Source organism: Callorhinus ursinus, unplaced genomic scaffold (assembly GCF_003265705.2).
Source record: "Callorhinus ursinus isolate GAN/ISIS: 27379988/994484 unplaced genomic scaffold, GSC_fseal_2.0 scaffold4, whole genome shotgun sequence".
In the NCBI taxonomy this organism is placed as follows: Eukaryota; Metazoa; Chordata; class Mammalia; order Carnivora; family Otariidae; genus Callorhinus; species Callorhinus ursinus.
The window spans coordinates 13,658,984-13,683,725 of record NW_027397066.1 but is presented as its reverse complement, the minus strand read 5'-3'; the positions used below and the strand labels follow the sequence as shown (position 1 = coordinate 13,683,725).

General features: G+C 35.6%; 1 protein-coding gene across 2 annotated transcripts in view; it reads right to left on the bottom strand.

Annotated features, from left to right (window-relative positions):
• The window catches only part of NCAPG (non-SMC condensin I complex subunit G), a 50,538-nt gene that overhangs the window by 9,351 nt on the left and 16,445 nt on the right, over positions 1 to 24,742 (bottom strand). For both annotated transcript variants that reach the window (XM_025887518.2, XM_073891476.1), the window contains 2 exons: positions 21,679 to 21,798; positions 15,195 to 15,422 (listed from right to left, as the gene is read on the bottom strand). In XM_025887518.2, the coding sequence (XP_025743303.1) occupies positions 15,195 to 15,422; positions 21,679 to 21,798 (348 nt within the window). The remainder of the gene's footprint in view (positions 1 to 15,194; positions 15,423 to 21,678; positions 21,799 to 24,742) is intronic.

Here is a 24,742-nt window from a genome sequence, read left to right as displayed (position 1 = left end):
TTTGAAAACCAGAGAGACTTAACACTGTGAGTTCTTAAAATCAGTGGGGCTTAACACGTGGAACTTTAAAAAATCAGCCAACTGGGCTCTGGGAGAGACAAATGGAGATAGGAAACTCAGTCCCTGCCCTTAAGGAGAGAGCATAACAAACAACCCCTAAGATACAGCATGAAAGCAGTAATTTGAAAAAGGCCTGGAGTATACAGGAAGATTTATTTACTAATCTCAGAATGTGTGCTAGAGGGACAGGGATCTTTAGGAGACTTCTCCAAGAACAAAAGAGCTGGCAGTGCCATTTCCCTCCTCTGGCCCCCAGCCCAGATATCCAACATTTGAGGGAACCAGCCCAGGATGAACATGTTCCACCTACCTTGCTAACAGCACACCCCACTCCTGAATTCTCCAGACCTGCCCCTTCCAACTCACCCACAACAGAAATTCTCCAAAGCAGCTAAAGCAGTGGGGTGAAGGCACACATCTAATCTGACTGCAGGCCCTGCCTACCAATGAAAGCTTCCCAGGGGACAACACTGAGAGAGTCATTTCAGTTCTTTGTGAACACATCTCTGACAAACACCCAGGCTGACCCAATCAAGCCTAAAGTAGCCCCAGACTGACCCACAAAAATATAGGGACTAAAGCTTGCCAACAAGCAAAGGGAACCATTGGAGATGACTGGATTGAAAGCAAACGTGGCTCAGCCACAACAGGAGGGCGCGTAGCACACAAAGGAGACACTCCTGAAGCACCAGGTTCTGGTGAGCAGGGGACACTGCACTCAGGACACTACAGGACCTCTTCTTCATACGGCCACTACTTTCAAGAGCAGAAGACAAATCTGACTTTCCTAACATGTAGAAACAGAGTTAGACAAAATGAGACAGAGGAATATGTCCCAAATAAAAAAACAAGACAAAATCACAAGAGAGCTAAATGAAAAGGAGATAAGTAATATGCCTGATAGATAATTTAAAGTAATGGTCACTAAGATACTCACTGGACTTGAGAAAAGAGTGGAGGATCTCAGTGAGACCCACAACAAAGGGATGGAAAAAAATAAAGAACCAATGAGAAATGAAGAACTCAGTAACTGAAATTAAAAATACACTAGAGGGAATAAACAGTAGATTGGAGGAAGCAGAACAGATCAATGAACTGGAGGACAGAGTAATGGAAAATAATCAAGCTGAACAAAAGAAAAAATAATAAAAAATGAGAATAGATTAAGGGAATTCAGTGACACCATCAAGCATAATAACATTTGCATTATAGAGATCCCAGAAGGAGAAGAGAGAGAAAAGAGGAGAAAATTCATTTGAAGAATAGGTGAAAACTGTCCAAAACTGGGGAAGGAAACAGAAATCCAGACCCAAGAGGTACAGAGAGCCCCCAGCAAAATCAACCCAAGGAGGTCCACACCAAAACACATAGTAATTAAACTGGCAAAAAGTAGTGGGGCGCCTGGGTGGCTCAGTCGGTTGAGTGCCCAACTCTTGGTTTTCAGCTCAAGTCATGATCTCAGGGTCATGGAATTAAGCCCTGCATCGGGCTCCACACTCAGTGTGGAGTCGCTTGAGATTCTCTGCCTCTCCCTCTGCCCCTCCCCTTGCTCACATGCTCTCTAAAATAAATAAAATCTTTTAAAAATTGGCAAATAGCAGAGATAAAGAATTCTATTTTTTTAATTTTTATTTTTAAACTGTTATGTTAGTCACCATACATTACATCATTAGTTTTTGATGTAGTCCTCGTGATTCATTGTTTGTGTATAACATCCAGTGCTCCATGCAGTACGTGCCCTCCTTAATACCCATCACCAGGCTAACCCATCCCCCCACCCCTTCCCCTCTAAAACCCTCAGTTTGTTTCTCAGAGTCCACAGTCTCTCATGGTTCGTCTCCCCTTCTGATTCCCCCCCTTCATTTTTCCCTTCCTTCTCCTAATGTCCTCCACGCTATTCCTCATGTTCCACAAATATGATATGATATGATAATTGACTTTAAAGAGAATTTTAAAAGCAGAAAGAGAAAAGAAGAAGGTTACACACAAGGGAAACCCCATAAGAATATCAGCTGACTTTTCAGCAGAAATTTTGCAACTCAGAAGGGAATGACATGATATATTCAAAGTGCTGAAAGAAAAAACATGCAACCAAGAATACTCTATCCAGCAAGACTATCATTCAGAATAGAAGGAGAGATAAAGAGTTTTTCAGACAAACAAGTTAAAGGAATTCAGGGGCGCCTGGGTGGCTCAGTTGTTAAGCATCTGCCTTCGGCTCAGGTCATGATCCCAGGGTCCTGGGGTCGAGCCCCGCATCGGGCTCCCTGCTCGGTGGGAAACCTGCTTCTCCCTCTGCCACTCCCTCTGCTTCTGTTCCCTCTCTCGATGTGTCTCTGTCAAATAAATAAATAAAATCTAAAAAAAAAAAAAAAGCTAAAGGAATTCATCCCCATAAACCAGCCTTATGAGAAATGTTACAGGGGATTCTTTTAGTGGAAAAGAAACACCATAAGCAGGAGTAAGAAAACTAGGAAGCACAAAAGGAGTAAAATTAAGTATACCTAAAAATCAGTCAAGGAATTCAGAAAAGGAAAAGAAAGTATAACACTGTGTCTCTAAAATGTGGGGAGAGAGGAGTAGAAATTTAGTACTTTTAAAATGGTTCAAACTTAAGCAACCATCAACTTAATATAAACTGCTATATCCATATATAGCAGGTTATATGTAAACCTGATGGTAACCATAAATCAAATATCAGTAACAGATAAGCAAAAAGTAGAGAAAGGAATCCATGCATATCACTAAAGAAAGCCAGCAAACTGTGAATGAAGAGACCAAGAAAGGAACAGAGAAGAACTACAAAAACAACCACAAAACAAGTAACAGAAGAGCAGTAAGTACATACCTATCAATAATTACTTTGAATGTAAATGGACTAAATGCTCCAATCAAAAGACATATAGTGACAGAATGGATTTAAAAAAAAAATGCTGCCTACAAAAGACTCTTTTCAGGTCTAAAGACATGTGCAAATTGAAAGTGAGGGATAGAAAAACATTTATCTGCAAATGGAAGTGAAAAGAAAGCTGGGGTAGAAACAGTTATATCAGACAAAACAGACTTTAAAACAAAGTCTGTAACTAGAGACAAAGGACAATAATAAACAAAAGATAACAAAAAACAAAAAAAAGGAAGTAATGGATGGCAATATAATTATAGTAGTGGACTTCAACACCCCACTTACAGAAATGGATACATCAACCAAACAGAAAATAAACAAGGAAATAATGACTTTCAATGATGCATTAAACAAGATGGATCTAATAGATATATATTCAGAACATTCCATCCCAAAAGAGCAGAATATACATTGTTTTCAAGGGCACATGGAACATTCTCAAGAAAATACCACGTTAGCCAACAAAACAAATCTCAACAAAAGGACTGAAATCATACCATGCATCTTTTCCAACCACAATGCTATGGAACTAGAAATCAACCACAAGAAAAAATCTGGAAAGAAGATAAATACATGGAGGTTAAATAATACGCTGCTAAACAATTAAGGAGGCAACCAAGAAATCAAACAAATCAAAAAGTAAAATGGAGAGACATTAAAAGGAAAAAAATCCTTGGGAATGCACCAAAAGCTATTTTGAGAGGGAAGTTTATCACAATACAGAACTACCTCAAGAAAGAAAAAAAATCTCAAGCAACCTAAACTTACACATAATAGAGCTAGAAAAAGAATAAACAAAATCCAAAACCAGTAGAAGAAAACAAAAATTAGAAAAAAAAATAAATGAAATAAAAACTAAAAAAACTAATAAAACTGATAAATGAAGCCAGGAGCTTGTTATTTGAAAAGACCAACAAAACTGACAAACTCTAGCAAGATTCATCAAAAAAAAAAAAAAAGAAAGAAAGAAAAAGAAAAAAAGGAGGACTCAAAATCAGAATGAAAGAAGAAAAATAACAACATCACAGAAATATTAAAGATGATAAGCAAATCTTATGAAACATTATGTGCCAACAAACTGGACAACCAAGAAGAAACAGATAAATTCCTAGGAATATGTAACCTCCCAAAACTGAATCAGGAATAAATAGAAAATTTGAATGGTTCAATTACCAGCAATGAAATTGAGTCAATAATAAAAAAAATTCCCAACAAACAAAAGTTCAGGGCCACTTGCCACTAGGCCCCACAGGTGAATTTTACCAAACATTTAAAGAAAAGTTGTTACCTATTTTTCTCAAACTATTCCAAAAAATAGAAGAGGAAGGAAAGTTTCCAAATTCATTCTATGAAGCCAGCATCACCCTGATACCAAAACCACATAAAGACACTACAAAATAATATATCTAATGAACATAGGTGCAAAATTCCTCAACAAAATATTAGCACATGGAAACAGTATATTAAAATTTTTTTTTATTTTTAAAAATAAAAAAAAAAATCATTCACCATGATCAAGTAGGATTTATTCCTGGGTTGCAAGGGTGGCTCAATATTTGCAAATATTGTGAAAAAAAAAATGTGATACATCACATCAACAAGACAAAGGCTAAATGTTCTATTGATCTACTGATCATTTCAATAGATGTAGAAAAAGCATATGACAAGTACAACATCCATTTATAATAAAAACCCTCAACAAAGTATGTTTAGAGGGAACATACCTCAACATACTAAAGGCCATAAATGAAAAACCCACAGCTAACATCATAGTCAGTGGTTAAAAAAAGGACAAAAAAACATAAAAAACCCAGAGCTCTTCCCCTAAGATCAGGAACAAGACAAAGATATCCACTCTCACTCTTTTACTCAACATAGTTCTGGAAGTCCTAGCCGTAGCAATCAGACAACAAAAAGAAATAAAAGGCATCTAAATCAGTAAGGGATAAGTAAAATTCACTATTTACTGATGAAATGATATCCTATAGAGAAAACCCTAAAAACTCCACCAAAACACTACCAGAACTGATAAATGAATTCAGGAAGGTCAGATACAAAAATCAATATACAGAAATTGTTTGCATTCCTAAATACACAAATAATAAAGTAACAGAAAGAGAAATTAAGAAAACAATCCCATTTACAATTGCACCAAAAAGATTAAAATACCTAGGAATAAATGTAACCAAGAAGGTGAAAGACCTGTACTCTGAAAACTATAAAACAGTGATAAAAGAAACTGAAGATGGCACAAACAAATGGAAAGATATTCCATGTTCATGAACTGGGAGAACAATATTGTTAAAATGTCCATACTACTCAAAGCAATCTACACATTTAATGCAATCCCTACCAAAATACCAATAGCATTTTTCACAAAACTAGAACAAATAGCCCTAAAATACGTATGGAACCACAAAAGACCCCAAAAAGCCAGAGTAATCTTGAAAAAGAAGAACTGGAGGTTTCACAACTCCAGATTTCAAGATATACTACAAAGCTGTAGTAATTAAAATAGTAAGGCACTGGCACAAAAAATAGACACAAACATCAAAAGAACAGAATACAGAGCCCAGAAATAAACACACAATTATATGTTCAATTAATCTTCAAGAAAGGAGGCAAAAACATACAAATGGGAAAAAGACAAGTCTCTTCAACAAGTGGCTTTGGGAAAACTAAACAGCTACATGCAAAACAATGAAACTGGACAATTTTCTTACACCATACACAAAAACAAACTCAAAATGCTAATGCTAAATGAAAATCTAAATGTGAGACCTGAAACCATAAATATCCTAGAAGAGAACACAGGCAGTAATTTCTTTGGTATCAGCAGTAGCAACACTTTCCTAGATATGTCTCCTGAGGAAAGGGAAACAAAAGCAAAAATAAACAAACTACTGGTATTACATCAAAACAGAAAGCTACTGCACAGCAAAGGAAATAATCAACAAAACTAAAAGATATCCTACTGAATGGGAGAAGATATTCACAAATGACGCATCTGATAAAGAATTAGTATCAAAAATATATAAAGAACTCATACAACTCAACACTAAAAAATGGGCAGAAGACATGAACAGACATTTCTCCAAAGACATACAGATGGCCAACAGACACATGAAAAGATGCTCAACATCACTTATCATCAGGGAAATGCAATTCAAAACCTCAATGATATTCACTCACACCTGTAAGAATGGCTAAAATCAAAAACACAAGAGACAACAAGTTTGGCAAGGATGTGGAAAAAAGGAACCCTCATGCGCTGTTGGTGAGAATGCAAGTATGAAGGTGCCTCAAAAAATTAAAAATAGAATTATCATATGATCCAGTAATTCTACTACTGGGTATTTACCCAAAGAATATAAAAACATCAATTCCAAAAAGATACATACACATAGTTACTGCACTATTATTTACAATAGCCAAAATATGGAAACAATGCATGTGTCCATCAGTAGATGAATGGATAAATATATATATATAAATACATACAATGGAATATTACTCAGCCAAAAATAAAAAATAGAGAATGAAATCTTGCCATCTGCAACAACATGGATGGATCAAGAGGGTATAATGCTAAATGAAATAAATCAATCAATGGGGTGCCTGGGTGGCTCAGTGGGTTAAGTGTTCGACTCTTGATCTTGGCTCAGGTCTTGATCTCACAGTCATGAGTTTGAGCCCGCATTAAAAAAAAGGAAAAAGAAAAAAGTCAATCAAAGAAAGACAAACACCATATGATTTCATTCATATATGAAATTTAAGAAACAAAACAAAGGAACAATGGAAAAAAGACACACCAATAAACAGACTCTTAAATAAAGAGAACAAACTCCTTTACCAGAGGAAAGGGGGGAGAGTTGGGGTGGATAAAATAGGTGAAAGAAACTAAAAGTACACTTATCATAATGAGCACTGAGTAAAGCGCAGAACTGTTGAATCATTATACTGTACACCTGAAACTAATGTAACAGTGTACATTAATTACACTGGAATTAAAAAAAACAAAACAAAACAAAAAATACCTCAATAACCTAACTTTATACTTTAAGGAACTTATAAAAAAAAAAAACCTAAACCTAAAGAAGGAAGGAGAAAGAAAATACTAAAGATTAGAGAAGAGAAACAAAACAGAGAGAAAAACAGAAAAATCAATGAAACCAAAAGTTGGTTCTTTGAAAATATGAACACAATTGACAAACCTTCAGCTAGAGTGATAAAGATGAAAGAAGATGCAAACAACTGAAATCAGAATTGAAAGCAGGAACATTACAACTGACCTTACAGTAATAAAAAGAATTGTAAAATACTATAAACTGACCACCAAAAATTAAATAACTTAGATAAAATGGACATTTCCTAGAAAGACAAATTACCAAAACTGATTCAGTAAAAAAAAAAAAAAAAAAAAAAAGTAATAAAAATCCAAATAGACCTCTAATTATACTTTGATTGAATAAGTAATGAGAAACCTCCCCAAGAAAAAAGTCCAATCCCAGATGGCTTTACTGGTAAATTCCCACCAAGTAATAAAAGAAGAATTCACAGCAATCTTCTCAAAGCCTTCCAATAAATAGAAGAGGAACAAACAATTCCTAACTCAGTATATGAAGTCAGTATTACACCGATAACCAAAGGGAGACAAAGACAGTGCAAGACAACAGCCCAATTTCCCTTATGAATACAGGCATAAAAATCTTCAACAAAATGGTACCAAATCAAATCCAACAACATATTAAAAAGATTATACACCATACACCATAACCAAGTAGAACTTATCCTAAGAATGCAAGGGTGGTTCAACAGAAGAAAATCAAGCAAAGTAACATACATCAATAAAACAAAGGAACAAAAACCCATACAAGCATCTCATTGATGTAGAAAAAGTATTTGAAAAATTAAACATGCTTTCATGACAAAAGCAAAACAAAGCCAAAACAAAGAAAAAAACCCAGACAAGAATAGAAGGGAACTTTCTCAAGGTGATAAGGTCATTTATAAAGAACCTACATCATACTAAATAGTTAAAGACTGAAAAATTTTCCCTTAAGATTAGAGACAAAAGAACAATGCTTGTTTTAACCACTGCTGCCTCAACAGTGTACTGAAAGTTCCAGTAATTAGGCAGGAAAAATAAAACAGAAAGAAAAAGAAATAAAACACATACAAATTGGAAAGTAAGAATTGAAACAATGTCTCTTCACAGATGACATGATTCTATATAGAGAAAATCCCAAAGAATTCACACACACACAAATTACAAGAATTAATAAGTGAATGCAGCAAAGTTGAATACCAAATCAAATAAACACACAGAAAACCCAATTAAGTTTCTATACAAAATCAGTGAACCAACCCCCCAAAAAGGAAATTAAGAAAACAACTCTATTTACAATAGCATCCAAATACATAAGAATAAATTTAACCAAGAAAATCAAACATTTATACCCTGAAAACTACAAAACACTTTTGAAAGAAATGAAAGATGACCTAAATAAATGGAAAGGCATCCAAGTTTATGGATTGGAAGATTTAACATTATTAAGACGGCAATACTATCCAGTGTGATCTACATGTCCAAATGCAACCCCTATCAAAATTCTAATGGGTTTTGCAGAAATGGAAAAACCAATCCTCCAATTCATGAAGAATTGCAAATGACCCCGAGTAGCCAAACAATATTGAAAATAAAGAACAAAGTTGGAGAACTCAACTCCCTAATTTCAAAACTTATTATGAAGTTACACCAATTAAAATGGTGTGGTACTGGATTGACACAGATAATGTAATATAATTGAGAGTCCAGAAATAAACTCACACAAGTACGGTCCAGCTGATTCTCAACAAAAGTGCCAAAACAATTCAGTGGGAAAAAAAATCCTATCTTCAATTAATGGTACTAAGACAAACTGGATGTCCACAAGCAAAACAATGAAGTTGGAACTCTACCTCATACCATGTAGAAATATTATCTGAAAATTCATCAAAAGCCTAAATATAAAAAGCTAAAAGTAAAACTCTTAGAAGAAAACACAGAGACAAATCTCCAAAACTTAGATTGGCAATATATTCTTAGGACACCAAAAGATGCACAAGCAATAAAAGGGTAAAAAACGTAACTTAGTCTTTATCAAAATTACAAATGTTTTATATATCTAAGGACATTCTTAAGACAACCTATAGGACAAAATATATGCATATTATATATTTGATAAGGATCTACTACTCAGAATATATGAAGAACTCCAAAAGGGACAACCCAATTTAAAAATGGGAAAGGATTTGAAAAGACATTTCTCCAAATAAGACATACAAATAGGCAACAAGCACATAAAGATACTCCTCATTAGTCATTAGAGAAATACAATTCAAAACCACTGGAAGTATCTTTTCAATCTACTAAAATGGCTAAAAAAAATTTTAATGGAAAATAACAAGTGTTGATATGAATGTGGGAAAATTAAAGTCCTTGTACAATGTTGTAAAATGTAAAATGGTTTGACTGCTGTGGAAAACAATTTGACAGTTCCTCAAAGAAGTTAAAGAAAATTATCACATGAAACAATAAAACTCCTAGAATAAAACAGGTCTTGGTGATTTTTTGGATTGACACCAAAAGCAAAGTCAACATCAGCAAAAATAAGTGGGACTACATCAAACTGAACAGCTCTGCACAGCAAGGGAAACCATCAACAAAATGAAAAGACAACCTACATATTGCAAAAAAAATTTGCAAATTATATATTTAATAACAGGTTAATATTCCAAATATATAAGGTACTCATATAGCTCAATAGCAAAAAAACCCAAACAATCCAATTAAAATACAAATCAAAACTACAATGAGAAAGCACCTCACACCTGTCAGAATGGCTAAAATCAACAACACAAGAAACAACAGGTGTTGTCAAGGATATGGAGAAAGGGGAACCCTCTTGCACTGTTGGTGGGAATGCAAACTGGTACAGCCACGCTAGAAAACAGTATGGAGGTTCCTCAAAAAGTTAAAAATAGAACTACCCTATAATCCAATGACTGCACTACTCAGTATTTAGCCAAAGAATACAAAAATACTAATTCAAAGGGATACATGCACCCCAATGTTTATAGCAACATTATCTACAGTAGTCAAATTATAGAAGGAGTCTAAGTGTCCATCAACTAATGAATGGATAAAGAGGTGGTGTATATATATACACATACAGTGGAATATCACTCAGCCATCAAAAAGAATGAAATCTTGCCATTTGCAAAGACATGGATGAATCTAGAGAGTATTTGCTAAGTGAAATAAGTCAGAGAAAGACATACTATCTGATTTCACTCATACATGGCATTTAAGAAACAAAACAAATGAGCAAAGGAAAAAAGAGGAGAGGCAAACTAAGAAACAAGACTCTTAACTGTACAGAACAAGCTAATGGTTACCAGAAGGGGGATGGGTGGAGGATGGGTTAAAGAGGTGATGGGGATGAAGGAGGGCACCTGTGATGAGCACCAGCTGTTGTATGGAAGTGGTGAATCACTATATGGACACCTGAAACTACTATTACACTGTATGCTAACTAACTGGAATTTAAATAAAAACTTTAAAAAAACGAGCAGAGGAGTTGAAATGGTATTTTTCTAAAAACATAGAAACAACCAACAGGCACACGATAAAGTGCTCAACATCACTAATCATCATGGAAATGCAAATCAAAACCACAATGCATTATCACCTCAACTTGTTTGAATGACTTTCAACAAAAACCCAAAAGCTAAGTATTGGTGAGGATGTGGAGAAAAGGGAAGCCTTGTGCACTGCTGGTGGGAATGTAAACTGGTGCAGCACTGTGGAAAACAAGAGAGGTTCCTCAAAAAATTAAAAACAAGAGTGCGTGAGTGGCTCATTGTCCGACTTCGGCTCAGGTCCTGAGATCAAACCCCACACCCAGCTCCTTGTTCAGGGGCGAGTCTGCTTGAGATTCTCTCCCATTCCCTCTGCACCTTCCCCTGCTCAAACACTGTCTCTCTAAAATGAATGGATAAATCTTAAAAAAAATAAAAAAATAAAAATAGAATTACCATATGACAGAGCAATCTCACTTCAGGATATATATCCAAAGGAAATGAAAACAGAATCTCAAAGAGATATCTGCACTCCCATGTTCACTGCAGCATTATTTACAATAGCCAAGATATGGAAACAACCTAAATGCCCACTGACAGATGAATGAATAAGATGGGTATATATATGAATATATACAACAGAATATATTTGGAGATAAGAAAAGGAAATCCTACCATTAACAACATGGATAGGCCTTCAGGACACGGTGCTAAGTGAAATACCCAGACAAAGACAAATACTATATGTATCACTTTAAATGTAGAATCTAAAAAAAAAATAAAATAAAATAAAAAAATGGTCAAACTCATAGAAATGGAGTAGAAAAGTAGCTGCCAGGACTGGGGGGTTGGGAGAAATACAGAAACATTGGTAAAAGGGTACAAACTTTCAGCTACAAGTTCTTAAAAAATAAATAAATAAATAAATAAAATTCTGGAGACCTAATGTAAAACATGGTGACTATAGATGGTAACACTGTATTGTATAATTGAACTTTGCTAGGAGAGTAGAATTTAAATGTTCTCACTAAAACAAGTAAATAAATATGTGAATTGTTGGGATGTGTTAATTAACTAGATTGGGGGTAAATCATTAAAAAAAAAAAATTACCATAAATCCCAGTAAGCCCCTCCTAGGCATATACCCCAAAGAACACAAAACAAATACATGCCCACACATGTTCATAACAGGACTATACACCCAATAGCTAAAAGATGAAAACAGCCCAAATATTTTTCAATGGATGAAGGGCTAAGGAAATTGTGATATATACATAAAATGAGAGAGTGTTCTGCCATAAGAAGGAATGAAGTACTGATACAAGCTACAATATGAATGAGCCTCGAAAATAAGCTAAGTGCCACAGTGATTATAATTCTCAATGGAGAAAAACTGAGAGCTTTTCCCTTAAGGTCAGGAACACAGCAAGGATGCCCACTTTTACCACTACTGAAGCTATAAGTCCTAGCTTCAGTAATCAGACAACAAAAAGAAAGAAAAGGCGAATAAACCACCCGTGTGGGCCCCAGCAAAAAAAATAAAAATAAAAATAAAAAATAAAAAAGAAAGAAAGAAAAGGCATCCAAATCAGCAAAGAAGTAATCAAACTCTCTTTCTTCGCAGATGACATGATACTTTATGGGGAAAACCCAAAAGATTCCACCCCAAAATTGCTAGAACTCATACAGCAATTCAGCAATGTGGCAGCATACAAAATCAATGCAAAGAAATCAGTTGCATTTCTATACACTAACAATGAGACATAAGAAAGAGAAATTAAGGAATCAATCCCATTCACAATCGCACCAAAAACCATTAGATACCTAGGAATAAACCTAACCAAAGAGGTAAAGGATCTGTACTCTAGAAACTACAGAACACGTATGAAAGAAACTGAGGAATACACAAGGAGATGGAAAAACATTCCATGCTCATGGATTGGAAGAATAAACATTGTTAAAATGTCTATGTTTCCCAGAGCAATCCACACATTCAATGCAATCTCTATCAAAAAACCACTGACATTTTTCACAGAGCTGGAACAAACAATCCTAAAATTTCTATGAAATCAGAAAAGACCCCAAAACACCAGGGCAATGTTGAAAAAGAAAACCAAAGCTGGGGGCATCACATTGCCTGACTTCAAGCTCTATTACAAAGCTGTAATCATTAAAGGAGCATGATATGGCATGAAAACAGATGCATTAGTCAACGGAATAGAATACAGAGCCCAGAAATGGACCCTCAATTCTATGGTCAACTAATCTTCAACAAAGCAGGAAAGAATATCCAATGAAAAAAAGTCTCTTCAACAAATGGTGTTGGGAAAACTGGACATCCACATGCAGAAGAACGAGACTGGACCATTCTCTTACACCATGCACAAAGATAAATTCAAAATGAATGAAAGACCTAAATGTGAGACAGGAATCCATCAAAATCCTAGAGAACACAGGCGGCAACCTGTTTGACCTTGGACAAAGCAACTTTTTCCAAGACATGTCTCTAAAGGCAAGGGAAACAAAAGCAAAAATGAACTTTTGGAACTTCATCAAGATAAAAAGCTTCTGCACAGCAAAGGAAACAATCAACAAACCTATGGAATGGTAGAATATATTTGCAAATGACATTACAGATTAAGGGCTGGTATCCAAGACCTACAAAGAACTTCTCAAACTCAACACTCATCCAAAAAACAAATAATCCAGTCAAGAAATGGGCAGAAAACATGAACAGACACTTCTCCAAAGACATACAAATGGACAACAGACACATGAAAAAATGCTCCACATTACTTGCCATCAGGGAAATACAAAACAAAATCACAATGATATACCACCTTACACCAGTCAGAATAGCTAAAATTAATAAGACAGAAAACAACAAATGTTGGCAAGGATGTGGAGAAAGGGGAACCCTCTTACACTGTTGGTGGGAATGCAATCTAGTATAGTCACTCTGGAAACCAGTATGGAGATTCCTCAGGACGTTAAAAATAGAAGTACCGTATGATCCAGCAATTTACCCCAAACATACAGATGTAGTGAAAAGAAGGGGCACCCACACCCCAATGTTTATAGCAGCAATGTCCACAATAGCCAAACTGTGAAAGGAGCCGAGATGTCCTTCAACAGATGAATGGATAAAGAAGATGTGGTTCATATATACAATGGAATATTACTCAGCCATCAGAAAGGATGAATATCTATCGTTTACATCGACATGTATGGAACTGGAGGGTATTATGCTAAGTGAATTAAGTCAATCAGAGAAACACAATTATCATATGTTTTCACTCATATGTGGAACATAAGGTATAATGCAGAAGACAATAGGGGAAGAGAGGGAAAACTGAATGGGAAGAAATCATTGAGGGAGAAAAACCATGAGATTCTTGACTACAGGAAACAAACTGAGGGTTGCAGAAAGGGAGGTGGGTGGGGGAATGGGGTAAAAGGGTGATAAGAATTAAAGATGGCACGTGATATGATGAGTACTGGGTGTTATATTCAACTAATGAATCACTGAACATTGTATCAAAACCTAATGATGTACTATACCTTGGCTATTAAAAAAAAAAAAAAACAACATGCAAGCATAGTCCCTTCCCCCATGGGACTTACAGATAAAGCAAATAAATAAACAAATACATCCAAAAAGAAAGAAAGAAAAGAAGCTAAGTGAAAGAAAGCAGACATGAAGTCACATACTATATGATAACATTTATATGAAACATCCAAAAAAGTTAAATCCATAGAGACAAAAGGCATATTAGTGACTATAGGGCACGGGCAGAAGGAGAAATAGGGAGCAACTGCTCAAAAGATACAGTTCTTCCTTTTGGGATAGTGGAAATGTTTTAAAAATTAGATAGATGTGGCAGTTGCATTACATTGTGAAGGTACTAAATGCCAATCAACTGTCCACTTTAAAACTGTTTATATCAATTTCACCTCAATAAAAAAATACAAAAAATTTTTGATTGTTGGGGCACCTGGGTGGCTCAGTCGTTAAGCGTCTGCCTTTGGCTCAGGTCATGATCCCAGGGTCCTGGGATCGAGCCCAGCATCGGGCTCCCTGCTCCGCGGGAGGCCTGCTTCTCCCTCTCCCACTCCCCCTGCTTGTGTTCCCTCTCTCGCTGTGTCTCTCTCAGTCAAATAAATAAATAAAATCTTTAAAAAAAATCTTTTTTGATTGTTTATATATGCTACAAAATGTAGTTCAGGGGTACCTTAAGGAAAAAAATCTAATCCCATACCCTAACTCAGACCTTCCACCAACCCAATGTAAAATTATTTTAAATTATTTAAGACTCCCGGGGAAAAACTTTGTCATAAATCACAAAGACATGGGAGAAGATTAAAACAACAACAAAAAAAACGGAACCCCCTCTAATAGTCATTTTTGTTGACACTTCAATTCTCTGCACATACAATCTGACAGTGAGGGACAAGCTATATTAGGAATGAAAGTGGAATTTAATTATATTTAAAAGGCAAAATTTTTAAATGTTGGTCAAATTTAAGCTTCAGCCTAAAAAAAATAAAGAGCACAAACATACACAATAAAAAGAAATTTCATAATAACAAGGCTGTGATTATTTCTTACCTCACTATCTAAGAAATCAGAAAGGAGTTTCAGAACATTCTTGGCTGTAGCAGTCTCTTCTTCAGCTTCTTTGAACTCTTGGTCTCCATCAGTGTTTATTTCTGCATCTTCACTTTGTACAGCTTTGATTTTCTTAGTTTTAAATGGCTCAATACCAAACGTCATCAGTTGGTCAAAGATTGCCTTTAAAGCACTTATTTTTATTGTCACATCATCAATTTGCAAAACCTAAATTGAAACATCCCCCGCCAAAAAAAGTAAATTCAGTAAACTTTTCATTGTCTGTGCTGTATAAAATTAACATGTACCTTATTTTCTTAGTCTAATTCCAACAGTCAAGTCGACTTGAAACATTTTTCAAAAATTAAAATTTCTGTTTTAACATTTTTATTTGTACCATAACATTTAGACTTCTGTTTCATTCAGGAAAAGTTCATCTTCAGTACAAAAAATATTCCTAGAACTAGAATCAGGCTGTATTATATTATTTGTTCCTTTTATTTGAAAAAGAATGAATATATTGGATATGGTTTTTTTTAAGATCTAGAAAAACTAGGAAGAAGATAGCAGGAGAGGAAGAATGAAGGGGAGTAGTCAGAGGGGGAGACGAACCAGGAGAGATGATGGACTCTGAAAAACAAACAGGTTTCTGGAGGGGAGGAGGGTGGGGGGATGGGTTAGCCTGGTGATGGGTATTGAGAAGGGCACATTCTGCATGGAGCACTGGGTGTTATGAACAAACAATGAATCATGGAACAGTACACCAAAACAAATTATGTAATATATGGTGATTAACATAACAATAAAAAAATTTTTTAAAAAGATCTAGAAAAACTGTTCAATTACATTGTAATGTTTCAGCCATCCATTAAGTCAAAAACATTACATTCTAACCAATAAAAAGCATTCACTAGAATATCAGTACTCTTCCAGGTTAGCAAGCTTCACTAAAGATAAAATTTTCTTTATTAGTTCAATAAATTCAAATGTCATTAAAAGTAAATTCAGTTCTCAATGAACTGGACTCCTTTATAAAAGGAGGTAAACTATAAAATCCAGCAGTTTGTATGAGTCTGTCCTAGGTTAAGAACACTGAATTCCTATATACTAAATTTCAAAGCCATGAAAAAGAGCTGAATATTTCATTATGAAAAGCTTTATTATATTCTTTAATGCACTTAAATTTTGGACATTGATCCACTACTTGGCTATATGGCTTACCCTTTAGAATGAATAAAAATCACAAGTTGGTCAAGTTAGTGAATTGAGAAAAATAGCTCAAACCTTTGAAAGAAATTTCAAAACATAACTATTATGGTAAGACCTGCAAATTTCCCAAAGACAAATGCAATGTAAGGACTATTCTATGAGATTTCTAAACATGCTACTCTTTTAGCAGCAACTTGGTTTTCCTTGTCCTTCTCAGTCCCTTACTGGTTAGCAATAGCTCTCAATACTGTATTTATTCAAGCAAGACTTTAAAATGAAATAATTTCTGGGGCACCTAACTGGCTCAGTCAGTAGAGCATGTGACTCAGTCCTGAGGTTGTGAGTTTGAGCCCCATGTTGGGCATGAAGCCAAGAAGGAAGGAAGGAAGGATTTCTCTCTCTTGCCTTTTTAACGTGTGTATATGTGTCTTAAATCAATTTTTATTACTAAGGCTTGATTTAAAAAAAAACTGATTTCTTATTCCCCCAAAAGATAGCTATTTTCCCTTAATTTAAAATCTTCCAATGATAGCCCTAAAAGTAACTTTATGAACAAATGAATTTATTCAGTGGTTAACTTCTTTTGATCATAAACCTTTTTAAGGACATGAGAAGAGCTTAAAACCCCACTGCAGAATAACATTAAAAAAAAAAGGACAAAATTTTACATATAACTTATTTTTTTTAATAGATTTATTTATTTGACAGAGGGAGAGAGACAGCGAGAGTGAGAGCACAAGCAGGGGGAGGGGCAGAGGAAGAGAGAAGCAGGCTCCCTTCTGAGCAAGAAGCCCGACGAGGGACTTGATCCCAGGACCCTGGGATCAAGGCAGGTGCTTAACTGACTGAGCCACCCAGGAGCCCCTACATATAACTTATTTTATTGCATTTGAACCTGATATTCACAAACATTTTTAATTTACACAAAAAATTTTTTTCAGGCAAATATTAACAGCTAGTCCTCAAAAAAAGTTTAGGGATCTCAGTTGTTTATATTACAAAAGAGGGGGGCAAACTTCAATTCTTTAAAACTTTAATTCCACGACGAGGCTGCTTTTCTATTGACTGGTTTGATCTGGAAGAGGGTAAAATTGTGGAACGGTCTTGATAAGAAACATCATTTATCTTTCACATCTGCTTGATTTTGACAATTCCTTTCCATGATGGAGAAGTACAAATATAAAAATAAACGTATCAAGGCTCCTATACACTCTGTCAAGTGGAGCATGAATTAGTATTAAACACATCAGAATGCTCCAGGACACGCTTAAGCATTACAATCATACTAGATTTCTTTTGGCTGAAAGGACCACAGCACTTATTACTGATGTTATGGCCAGCAAAAATTAAAAGGATCAAAATCCACATTTCATCTTTAAAGGCTAAGTGAACTTAATTATCTTTTAGAAAAGTTCTATGGTGTTTCCTTTGCTGCAATACTAGAAATTTTATGTGACTGTCTACCTTTAATCTCCTCTATTAGAGTTCTAACCTGACTACAACTCACAATTTTTCAGCAGCATTCTTAGAATGTTTTATCCCATTTTTAGAGACAAAAAAAAAAACTACTTAAGCTAGACATAAATGAATTCTTCACTATCGAATGTTCTAATAAGATTTTTCTTCCACTTAAAAGTAATGACCAGAGATCAATCTAGCACTTCCAGACCCATCTTCTAGGAAGCCAGGAAACAGAAGTAGACAGCTTACTATATATACAGTATTTCTTAGCAAAACCTCTTTGAAAATGCAGGACTTTATTCTCCGGGCACCTACATTAAGCCAAAAAATTTCACAATAGTAAACAAGACTTCCTTTCTAATTACTAACAGAATCACTGATGCCAACTGACTGAGAAAGAATGACTCTCTATAACACATGCAGATTCACTCTACATCTTAGAGCAAAACCAGATGTACGGCCAAGTACTATAAATGATTCATCTGGACAAAGTACCAAAATTTTTGTTTCTTTGAGAAAGGAACTTTCACATCATTTTTAAAGATAATACTGAGGGCGCCCGGGTGGCTCAGTTGTTAGGCGTCTGCCTTCGGCTCAGGTCATGATCCCAGGGTCCTGGGATCAAGCCCCGCATCGGGCTCCCTGCTCCAGGGGAAGCCCGCTTCTCCCTCTCCCATTCCCCCTGCTTGTGTTCCTGCTCTTGCTATCTCTCTCTCTGTCAAATAAATAAAATCTTTAAAAAATAATAATAATAAAAAGATAATACTGACATTTCAAGTTTCCAAAAGGATCTAACAAGAACAGAAATTTTTCTAAGACAACAGCAGCATAGGATGATAAATATAAACAGAGCATCAACAGGAATTTCATCACTGCACAGTAAATAAGTTGATGAGATGCCAAATGCTCCAAAAAAGGAAACTAAAACAAAACCCTGAAATTCCTAACGACTATCTTTTGACGTAAGTATGATTTTAATTTTCTTCCTCTGATACAAGCCATGAGCAGTTTGACCATTTCCAGAACATAAGACTTCCCCAAGTTCTAATTGTATGCTTTTTTCCCCTTGGTAATGTGATTGCAACATTAAAGCATGCTCCAAGATAAGGGTTTCATGCTGAGGGAATACTCTACTATTGCTTGAATTCAGTCTTTTTTTTTTTTTAAGATTTATTTATTTGAGAGCAAGCGAGCAAGCACGTGCGAGCAGGGGGCAAAGCAGTGGGAGAGAGAAAATCTCAACAGATTCCTGTGGAGCCCAACACTGGCAGATTTCAGAATGCTAAGAGATCATGTCCTGAGACAAAATAAAGAGTTGGATGCTTAACCGACTGAGCCACCAGGCACCCCAGAGTTCAGTCTTTTAAAATAATCTTTTCGTGAAAATGATGATCTGTGTTGTCACATGTTATTTTCAAATTGAGCACACAACGCACTCCCATTTACCTGCTGGCAAGCAATTTGCACTTGCAGCTTTTTTATACCGTTACATTTGGCAACACCAGATGCTACGTGAGTCACATTGTCTTTTCATATGGAGAAGTGGAGGGAGGTATATTTTTGAAGTTAAGCCAGGCCCAAATGTTAAAAGATAGATGTCCAAAGAAGTTAAAAGATCAAATACATTCCACTGGTACACTAGATTTCATCTTTTGTCTATTCAGTAGCATTCTAGCAAGTGCCTTCTCTTCCTGTATTATCAGTTTTTTCCTTTCAACAGAGCCATTGTCCTTAGTATTTATTACAAACATAGTGTAATCGTCTTCATCTTAAAAAAAAAAATCTAAAACAAAACCAAAAAGCTCTTCTTTTTATTCCAAACCCTTCTCTTGCTACCTCCCCATTTCTATTTCTCCTAACAAAAATAAAATCTTGAAAGAGTAGTCTACACTGGCTATCTCCAATTCCTCTCTCATAATTCTCTCTTCAGCCCACTCCAATAAAGCTTTGCCCTCCACATAGGCTATCCTCATGAAAGTCACCAAACACTTCCTTATTTGCCCCAAATGGTCAATTATAAATCCTTATCAACCTGTCAACAGCATTGGACAGTCGGGTGATGCTAACCCCTGAAAAATATCATCTTCACTTGCCTTCTAGGAATGACATCACACTCTCCCCTTACTGTCTACTTCACCTTAGCCTTTACTGGTTCTCTTTATCTCCCCTTCCTTTAAATGTGGCCTAAGCCCTAAGGAACTACAAAGTCAAGATCTCTACTCAATCTACACTCATCCCTCACATTAACACCCAATCTCTAAGCACTGGATACTATTATAAAGACTTAGAATTAATCTCTCCAACTTGCACTTCCCTCCTATCTCCAAACTCACATACCAATGCCTATTTGATATATCCACTTGGAACTCAAACTTCAAATTTACCATGCCCAAAACTGAACTCCTTATCTCATCCACCTGCCATACAACCTGTTCCTCTGTTTTCCCCATCACAGGAAAGGGCAAGTTTATCTTTCAAATTATTTGGGTTAAAATTCTTAGCTATCTTCAATTTCTTTCTCTCACATGTTACATCAGATTCATCATCAAATTCTAAAGATGTTATCTTCCAAACTTAGATTACCACCTCTTCTCACAACCCCAATAACCACTTGAATACTGGTCCAAATCATCATCATCTCTTTCCTGGATTATTGCATACCTTCCTTACGAGTATCTCTGCTTCCATACTTGTATCCCTACAGTTAACATTAGGGACCTGCAAACTATGGTTAAGGGGCCAAATCCAGTCTGCTGCCTGTTTTTTGCATAGCCTTCAAGTTAAGAGTTACACATCTTTAAATGGTTTAAAAAAAAAACGATTTCATTACATGTGAAAATTATATGAAATTTAAATTTTACTGTCCATAAATAGATTTTTACTAAACTAGTACCACACTAATTCATTTACATATTGTCTTGGGTGTTTTCACACTTGCACCGCAGAATATTACTGAAGACACACCATATGGCCTGCAAAGTCAAAAATATTTACTCTCTAGCCCTTTACAGAGAAGGTTTTGTCAACCCTGGTCTACATCAACACTATACCCCAGTCAGATCATAATAATCTTCTACTCAAAATCCTCTAGTTCTTTCCCATTTCATTCACAGTGAAGTCTCTTAAGTCCCTAGAAAATATGGACATCCTGTTGCCTGCAAATCCTTTCTCCTACTATTTTCCTCTTTGCTCAATTTGCCCTAGCCACAGTTACCCTGCTCCTTGAACATGTGAAACAAAGTCCTACTTCAGGGCCCCTTCCCCTGTTCTTCCCTCTCCTCAGAAACATCTTACCCAGATATCTACATTGTTCATTCTCCCACTTTCCTCTGGTATTGGCCCAAATTTCAACTTATTATTGAGGTCCTTCTCTAAGGAACAGATCCTTCTCCCTATTTCCACTCCTTTCTCCTCTTCTTTGCTTTTTTCAACCCAACACACTATGTATTGTTTATTTTTCATTGTGTTTCCCCTTCTAAAATGTAAGCTCCATTAGGACAGCAACTTTTATCTTGGTTTTTTCATTACCTATCTTATTATTTTCCAAGCCCAGAATAATGCTGGGCACAGAATATGCTATATGTTTAATTTTAAAAAAATATCTTAAATAATTGACATTTCATCTTTTTTCTACTTTAACAAGAAAGAAATCTAAAGATAAAAATCATCCAGTCCCTAAAAGTCATCCATAACAGTCATCATCATTAATAAGCCCTGGAATAAATTAAATTCAGAGCACTCAAATTATCACCACAGATTCTGAGTACTTATTTCAGGAAATACAACCAAGATTTTGTCATAGGATAAATCCTACCTGCAACAGTAATACGAAGTGTTTACTTGCAAAATCCTGATTCTGTAGTGCACAGCATCCCAAGCATAAAACAGCCAGATTTCTTATTACAGGATGAACACTTACTATTCCAGGAAGAATCTAAATTAAATAAATTTAATTAAAATAATTTTGACCAGGACAAGAAATTCATAACAGTATATTAAAAACATGGTGAAATAATTTCTGTATGATATCACAGATCTACTTCTTATCCATATTGTCTAACAATTTTCAGTTAAAAAAAAAAAGGTAAATATTAAATTGCTAAAACAGAACAATGTAGCCAGAGTGAAATACAGTCTGATCACAAGACACCTCCCCTTCCACCTGCTAAAAGTGACTTAATAGCTTCCTGGTGCTCACAGGACAAAGATAAAACTCCCTTACATGACTGTATCTCATTGTGTAGTCTCTCTTAGTACCATCCTACATTATGCTACCCCTTGCTCTTTGCTTATACAATGGTCTGATTTTGATGCCTTCCATTCAGTGCTATTCAACAGAAATATAATGTTAAATCATAGGTCATTTTAAATTTTCTAGAAAATTTAAAAGAACATGTGAAGCTCATTTTAGTGTATTTTATTATACCCAATATAACCAAAATATTAACATTACAACATGTAATCAATATTAAAAAAATTGAGATAATCTACATTGTGTTGTTTGTACTAAGTCTTCAAAACCCAATGTATTTTGACCCTTACAGCACATCTCAGTTTGGACTAGTTGTTAATAGCCACGGGTTTTGTTTTTTAAAGATTTTATTTATTTGAGAGAGTACACAGAGGGAGAGTGAGAAGCAGACTCCCCGCTGAGCAGAGAGCCTGACGTGGGACTCGATCCCAGGACCCTGACATCATGACCTGCGCTGAAGGCAGATGCTTAACTGACTGAGCCACCCAGGCACCCCTAGACACAGGTTTTTAGCAGACACATGTGGCTGGTTGCAATTGTACTAGAGAGCACAAATCTAGAATATTCTTCCTTCCCTTTTTCACATACTTAATGTCTATTCAAAAATCAGATCAAGGTCATCTTCCCTGAATAGAGCCAATCCCACTATTATAAATTCACATATGACCATTATAGCTCTTCTTCACAGCACTTATCAATGGCATAACCTTCTACCTGTATTTGATTGATGTCCCTCTCACTTGACCAGAAGATCTACAAGGGCAGTCTACATGTTTTGTATACCATGTACACTCTATCACTGGCATTTTGTATATAGTAGATGTTCAATAAATATTTGTTCAATTAGTAACTTATAATTTTTACTTAAAAATGGTTAACTTCATTAAAATATTATAACTCCTCTAAATACCCTACTCATTTACATCCCTCTAGTTTCTTTCTTTCTTTTTTATTTATTTGAGAGAGAGAATGAAAGAGAGAGAGAGAGAGCATAAGAGCGGGGAGGGTCAGAGGGAGAAGTAGACTCCCTGCTCAGCAGGGACACGGGACTTGATCCCGGGACTCCAGGATCATGACCCAAGCCGAAGGCAGTCACTTAACCAACTGAGCCATCCAGGCACTCCCCTCTAGTTTCTTTTGATCTTTAGACATAAATTGTTTTTGTATACTTAAAATCATTATGATCATTCAATTTTGTGTTTTCTTCACTCAAAATTGTGTATCTTTTCCAACATGTATACAGTCTTCATATTTACTACTTCAATTGTGTAATATACAATAGTTTACCATTCTCTTGCAGCAGGACTAGACATAAAGTATGCAAACAGAACTTTAAAAATACTACTTTTCACTAAACACATTTGCTTCACTAAGAATAAAGCTAAAATTCTAATGGCTTAGTAAAATCTTCTTTTAATCAGAAGTTCTACATTGCTGTAAACAATAATTGGTCTTCTTTACTGACTTTAGAAACTCATGACAATCCAAGGAACTTGATTTTAGATTATATTCATTGGCTGTTTCTCATTAATCCCAAGTAAAAACAATTGGGGGAGAATCCTGGAAAAGCCTGGATCCATTCAAAATTTGCTTTGGATAAGTAGTACTGGTAAAAACAATACCCTAGAGTTGCACTACGTGATTCTGTAGCCACTGACCACATATGACTAAAGAACACTTGAAATGTGATTACACCAGACTGAGATGTGCTATCAAGACTATCAAGATGGGGGCACCTGGGTGGCTCAATTGGTTAAGCATCCGACTCTTGATTTCAGCTCAGGTCTTGATCTCAGGGTCGTGAATTCAAGCAAGTCCCACACTGGGCTCCATGCTGTGCATGGAGCCTACTTAAAAATAAAAGACTTAGTATGAGGAACTGAATGTAAAATATCTCAGTAGTTTAATATTGAGTAAATGATGCCATTAAAACATTTTGGGTGGGGCACCTGGGTGGCTCAGTCGGTTAAGCGTCTGCCTTCGGCTCAGGTCATGATCCCAGGGTCCTGGGATCGAACCCCGCATTGGGCTCCCTGCTCCGCGGGAAGTCTGCTTCTCCCTCTTGCACTCCCCCTAGATTGTGTTCCCTCTCGCTGTCTCTCTCTCTCTCTGTCAAATAAATAAATAAAATCTTTAAAAAAAAAAACAAAAACATTTTGGGTATATTGGGTTAAATATATTAAAATTAATTTCACCTGTTTCTTTCTAATTTTTAAATGTGGCTATAGAAAATGTAAAGTTACATGTGGTTTGCATTACACTGCTATCAGACAATGTTGTTTTACTACAGATTGCAGTATTTATGTCCCTATGCCCAATAATATGGAAATTACCTTTGAAGAGCTACATAAGTATAAAGTCCTTTAAATATATAGGAAAAACAAATTCCTTTCATGGGACTCACAATGTAACAGTCTCATAGTCTTTCTATATAGCAAGATTCCAGTATTTAAATATTCCTGATGTGTTTCAGTATTTCCCCTTACTATCAAAGAATGAAGATATTCTACATCTCTTTCTAGCATAATTTTTTCATACTTCTTAAAGAAGTAAGTATACTTATATACCAGGTCTTTCATATACATTATCTTAATTTAATCTTCACAATATGAAGTAGTCACTATAT